General features: G+C 43.9%; 1 protein-coding gene across 1 annotated transcript; it reads right to left on the reverse strand.

Moving 5' to 3' along the window:
- Positions 1–1,708: 1,708 nt before the first annotated feature.
- On the reverse strand, positions 1,709–2,366 carry LOC147445924 (uncharacterized). The gene is made up of 2 exons (XM_086526129.1): positions 2,155–2,366; positions 1,709–2,046 (listed from the first exon to the last, which is right to left on the reverse strand). The coding sequence occupies exons 1-2, from the start codon at positions 2,260–2,262 to the stop codon at positions 1,801–1,803; spliced, it is 354 nt and encodes a 117-aa protein (XP_086382255.1). The 5' UTR covers positions 2,263–2,366; the 3' UTR covers positions 1,709–1,800.
- Between the last annotated feature and the right edge of the window lie 3,688 nt (positions 2,367–6,054).

The following is a 6,054-nucleotide window of genomic DNA, read 5'->3' on the forward strand; positions in this document are numbered from 1 at the left end:
AAGCAAATGCTAAGACCTTTTCCACTAGCTCTTAAAAAAGTGATGACCTAAAAAATGTGGAGAGAGAGAGAGAGAGAGAGAGAGAGAGAGAGAGGGAGAAGTAAGGAGAAACAATTAGACAAACAAGATTGTTGCTAATTGTGTGAAAGCAAAGTATGGTAGCAAGCATCTATAAGCAAGGAGGAGAGCAAACCACACAAGATAAAAGATTGAGAGAACATACACCAAGCGAGTATCTATAAGAGACGAGGAGAGCAAACCACGAGAACGAGAGAGAGAGAGAGAGAGAGAGAGAGAGAGAGAGAGAGAGAGAGAGAGAGAATGCATAACCTACCATATTGGTTGTTATTAAGATCGACAATATTGGGCAATGCCAACAAAGAACACAAGATAAAGTGTAAGAATATACACAAGCGAGCATCCATAAGAGACGAGGAGAGAGAGAGAGAGAGAGAGAGAGAGAGAGAGAGAGAGAGAGAGAGAATACATAACGTACCATATTGGTTGTTAAAATCGACAATGCCAACAAAAAACACATCTATAAGAGACGAGGAGAGCAGAGAGAGAGAGAGAGAGAGAGAGAGAGAATACATAACCTACCATATTGGTTGTTAAAATCGACAATGCCAACAAAAAACACATCTATAAGAGACGAGGAGAGCAAAAAGAGAGAGAGAGAGAGAATGCATAACCTACCATATTGGTTGTTGTTAAGATCGACAATCCACGATATTGGGCAATGCCAACAAAGAACACAAGATAAAGTGTGAGCACACATGCGCGCGTCTCTTAAGCATCTATAAGAGACGAGGAGAGCATACCACGAGAGAGAGAGAGAGAGAGAGAGAGAGAGAGAGAGAGAGAGAGAGAGAATGCATAACCTACCATATTGGTTGTTGTTAAGATCAACAATTTGGTTGTTGTTAAGATCAACAATCCACGATATTGGGCAATACCAACAAAGAACACAAGATAAAGTGTGTGTGTGTGAGAGAGAGAGAGAGAGAGAGAGAGAGAGAGAGAGATAGATAGAGAGAGAGAAAATGCATAACCTACCATATTGGTTGTTGTTAAGATCAACAATCCACGATATTGGGCAATGCCAACAAAGAACACAAGATAAAGTGTGAGAGAACACACATGCGCGCGTCTCTTAAGCATCTATAAGAGACGAGGAGAGCATACCACGAGAGAGAGAGAGAGAGAGAGAGAGAGAGAGAGAGAGAGAGAGAGAGAGAGCATAACCTACCATATTGGTTGTTGTTAAGATCGACAATCCACGATATTGGGCAATGCCAACAAAAAACACAAGATAAAAGTGTGTGTGTGTGTGTGAGAGAGAGAGAGAAAATGCATAACTTACCATATTGGTTGTTGTTAAGATCGACAATCCACGATATTGGGCAATGCCAACAAAGAACTCAAGATAAAAGTGTGAGAGAACACACATGCGCACGTCTCTTACGCATCTATAAGAGACGAGGAGAGCATAGAGAGAGAGAGAGAGAGAGAGAGAGAGAGAGAGAGAGAGAGGATAACCTACCATATTAGTTGCAATGTCTACAAGACTCTTTCCTTTCGCTAAAGCATTAGGAATGTCAACAAGACTCTTTCCTTTCGCTAAAGCATTAGGTACAAGGATATCAATGTTGAAGAACAACCCCAACAGAATTAAGAGAAAAAACAAGAGAAAAAAAACAAGTAACAATGCAAGAGACCTTATAGACGTCAATACCTACTTAAAATTATGTGGAATGCTGAACAAGACATGAAATGTACACATGGCAGGAACTCAGCAACTCATTGGCCACGGCCGCCCGTAACACGGTTGATGGCATCCTTGGTGGCATCGACGGCCCCGTTAACGGCCCCAGTCACTTGGTCCTTGGCAGCCACAGCAGAGTCCTGCACATAGCGAGCAGTGGCGCCCGCCTTCTCTTGCACGGCGGAGCCTGCCCCAGCAGCTTTGCCCTTGGCCTGCTCCCAAGCGCCCTGTCCGGCCTCACCAGCCTCTGACGTCTTCACCTTGGCGGTCTCGCCAGCCCCCTGTATAACAATGCCACAGTCAGGAATCACATCACATGACACACACACACACACACACACACACACACATACACAGATTTCCCTTTATGTATTGATTGGTAAATGTACCTGGGCGGCCTCCTGCGCCTGGCCGGCCGTCTCCTGGCCAAACCCCTTGGCCTGTTCAGCCTTCTTGGCTGCCGATTCCTTCATCTGCTGTGCATGTAGGTCTGCCATCGCCGATAATCAGTCAGTCAGTCAGTCAGGAAGCAGGATGAGCGATACTCTAGAAACGATGCCCTTCCTGATTCAAGTTCGAATGCTTGAGTGACAGTGACTCCTCGGCAAGAAGGTTCGGCCCGTTTATATGGAGCCAAGCCCAGCTCATTCGTGTCAAGCTCCCAGCGCTTGGAACCTCTTCTCTACGACGCGTGTCTCTATTCCAACTGACGACCGAGGCGCTTGCCAAAGATCCTTTGACACGTGTCTAATTCGCTAATCCTTAAAGTGGAAATTTCGCAAATTAAACTATGGGCGATTACACACTGTGAAGGCGCCCGCCAAACCAAGCGAATCAGGTTGCACCACATCAAAATTGGGCGGTGGACAGCTTACACGATGCCAAAAATTGGAGGCGACGTAAAACCTTCCTGGCTGCCAAATCTGTGCCATTTCGAGCAACGATTTGGACGGGGGTCTTTCAACGTCCAAATATGGCTGAGTACTCGGCATTTGGTCTTCTTTCTTCCTCGCCAATCACACGTAGGCATTTTCCATGTCCATTGTAATTAGGAAATGGCTGTGTGTAACGCATGAACTTTGTTCCCCGCGTGCCACTTTGAAATTGGGCGCCATCTGATGGGTAGTCTGTGATTTGGAAATGGCTATGTGTAACCTCCCTATATTTACAGGATTTCTTGCCCTTTCCGCTCAAGGCTAAGCTTTTTAGTGAGACACACTTTTCCATACAATAGTCTTTTTTTTTAATTTGCAAAACTCACGAACGTGAGTATATTATATTAGTAACCCAACAAAATTACAAATACTAGTCGTGCTCTTGACGAGCCATGACATCTTACAATAGACACTAGTACATCAGCTTAAAGGGGAGCCACCCCACGACAATGGTGAAAAGTTAGAGGCATATCCTTACCCACGCAGTTTCGACAATGCTGCAGTCACCACCATGTCCCACTCTTCACTATTTCTCCTTTTCCCAATGGCAATTATCGCTACCTTGCTTTCCTGAATAATATCCATAAACGTTGCTATTTCAATGTGGTTCTCGAAAAGTCGACCATTCCTAGCCTTTTAGGCGTGTTTAAAGTAACAGAACCTGACGATTTGAGTACTGACGAGGATTGGTTGGCTCGTGATTGCCTTCCCCCCAAGAAAAAGATCGTTTTTGTAGAACCCAACCTTCCATGTCGTTTGAATCCACTTGCAAATCTTCCCTGCCAGGCCACATATCCCCGAACAATCCTTGAGTAGGTGAGGGAGGTTCTCACTTGTATATCTGCATTGTCGACATCTATCTGGCCCAATACCTCTAGCTAGGACCTTCACCCCAATCAACAACGTCCCCTAGAGCACTTTCCACGTAAAGACTTCATCCTAAGCGACCATCTTGGGCACAAGATGTTCCATACAATAGTCCTACCTTCTCAAGAATATCCCCAAGCTATAATGAGGAGGCTTTCATGCTACGACAAAATATTTCACATCTTTTTAGTGCATGGAGCTTGGAGTTGGGAAACGCGTTAGATAGTGAGGCCCATGCTCTTAAGATGCTCTCTCACACACATAAAATAGGTTGTCTAATATGCCCCCTCATGACTAGAGGGTTTGCATTTCGTTAAGAAGGTTGCCCAAAGGCCCTTTATGTCAAAGCCCCATGACAAAAAATAGGTTGTCTAATATGCCCCCTCATGACTAGAGGGTTTGCATTTCGTAAGAAGATTGCCCAAAGGCCCTTTATGTCAAAGGCCCCATGATTTAGAAGTGGAAAGCTCATCCATTAGATTAAGAAATTTCATTAAGAATCCCGTCTAAAATGTAAATGTACAACCTACTTACAACCCTTGTGCAAATAAGTTCAATATGTACTTCACAATCTACTATATCTAATGTGCCTTGTAAAGGTGTTGCCATGTGGCAAAAGCTAAGTCTCTTTGCATTGCCCCTTGCAAAACTTGCCCACGCTAGAAGAAAGATTTGAAAAAAATGGAGGGGTGTGGGGGCCAAGCTCCATGGTAGGAGTGGTAGCCAAGGCAGATAGGGGTCTTCACTCTCCTCCTTCGCCCCCCTTCCCCTTCTCTCTCTCTCTCTCTCTCTCTCTCTCTCTCTCGTTTTTTTTCCAATAGCCCTCACTATTAATACCTTGTGAATTCTTTTGCTAATATCAACATCTTGCGTAGTTCCATAGGCCTTCAAGATGCACGCATACATGATTGAAACGGGAGAGATGTCCCCTGGTTCGCATATGTTGAAAGCAGCCCAAAGCTTCCTGACCTTGCCCATGTTTGGTATATCCAAAAATCAACGCACTCAAGAGTTGACATTCTGGACAGGAAGCTCCTCAAGCACTTTCCGTGCTTTCTAAAGTGCACCACACCTCGCATACATGTCGACCAAGGTAGTGCAAAGCACTATATATTCTTTTTAATGGCACATAACTATTGCCACACGCCTCAAGATGCAAGCATAAGTGATTGCAACTAGAGAGACGCCCCTGGTTTGCGTATACTGAAAACAACCCAAAGCTTCCTAGCCCTGCCCCTGTTGGACATATATGGAAATCAATGCACTCCAATAGACGATATCACAGAGAAGAACTTTTGTGCTTTCTGAAGTAGACCACAATTGGCATACATGTTGACCAAGGTAGTGCCAAGCATCACGTTTGTGAATTCTTTTGCCCATATCAGTGTCTTGCGTAGTGCCACATGCCTCCCAAATTCAAGAGTATTTAATTGCATCTGGAGAGATGTCCTCACTTTGCATACTCTAAAAACATCCGAGAGCTTCCTTGCTACCCACATTGGGCATATCCTACAATCAAAACACTTCAAGAGATGGAATCTCAGAGATGCATCTCCTCAAGCACGCTTTGTGCTTTCTAAAGTAGACGACATTTGGTTGACATGTCAAACAAGGCATTCCCAAGCACATTATTTTCTTTCAATGGCCCGTGACTAACAATATGATCATGAATTCTTTTGCCCATACCAATGTGCTACATAGTGCGACATGCCTTCAAGAGAAAAGCATTAAGTGATTTTTCTTGAGAGATTTTCACACTTTGTGTCCGCTGAAAATATGCCCGTGTTTGGCATATCCCACAATCAGTGCATTCCAAGAGTCCACATTCTAAAGAAGAATCTCCTCAAGCACTTTTTGTGCTTTTTGAAGTGCACCACTATTAGCATACATGTCGACCAAGGGAGTGCCAAGCACTCCATATATTTTTGAACAACCCATAACTATTGCCACATGCCTTCAAGATGCAAGAATAGGTGATTGCAACTAGAGAGATGCCCCCGATTTGCATTAACTAGAAACAACCCAAAGCTTCCTAGCCCTACCCCAGTTGGGCATATCTCGAAATCAGTGCACTCCAAGAGAAGACATCATAGAGAAGAAGCTCCTCAAGCAATTTTATGCTTTCTGAGGTAGACCACAATTGTCATCTGTAATGAAATTGGCCTATTTACTAATTGAGAGTAGCGGAAATTAGAGAGAGTACTTTTGTGAAATTACTCTGTGAGCATAGTGGGTGGACATAATTGAAGGTAGCAACATAAACATAGCATTTAGTCAACTTGGCATGAACAATACTTTTGCAAGAGGAGAATTTAGAGAACATGATAACAGTTGAGGACCAGATTTATGTGGAGCTGGTTCCCCCTCCAATAGGCATTTGTATTATAGTTTCTCCCATCAAGAGAGACTTGTTACAATACAATCTTTGTGTTCCTTGTGACCTAGGTGATGCAATGAAGATGGAAAGCTTCATGCATCACGAGCATA

This window comes from Adiantum capillus-veneris, chromosome 12 (genome assembly GCF_014529385.1).
Source record: "Adiantum capillus-veneris isolate H3 chromosome 12, ASM1452938v2, whole genome shotgun sequence".
NCBI lineage: Eukaryota > Viridiplantae > Streptophyta > Polypodiopsida > Polypodiales > Pteridaceae > Adiantum > Adiantum capillus-veneris.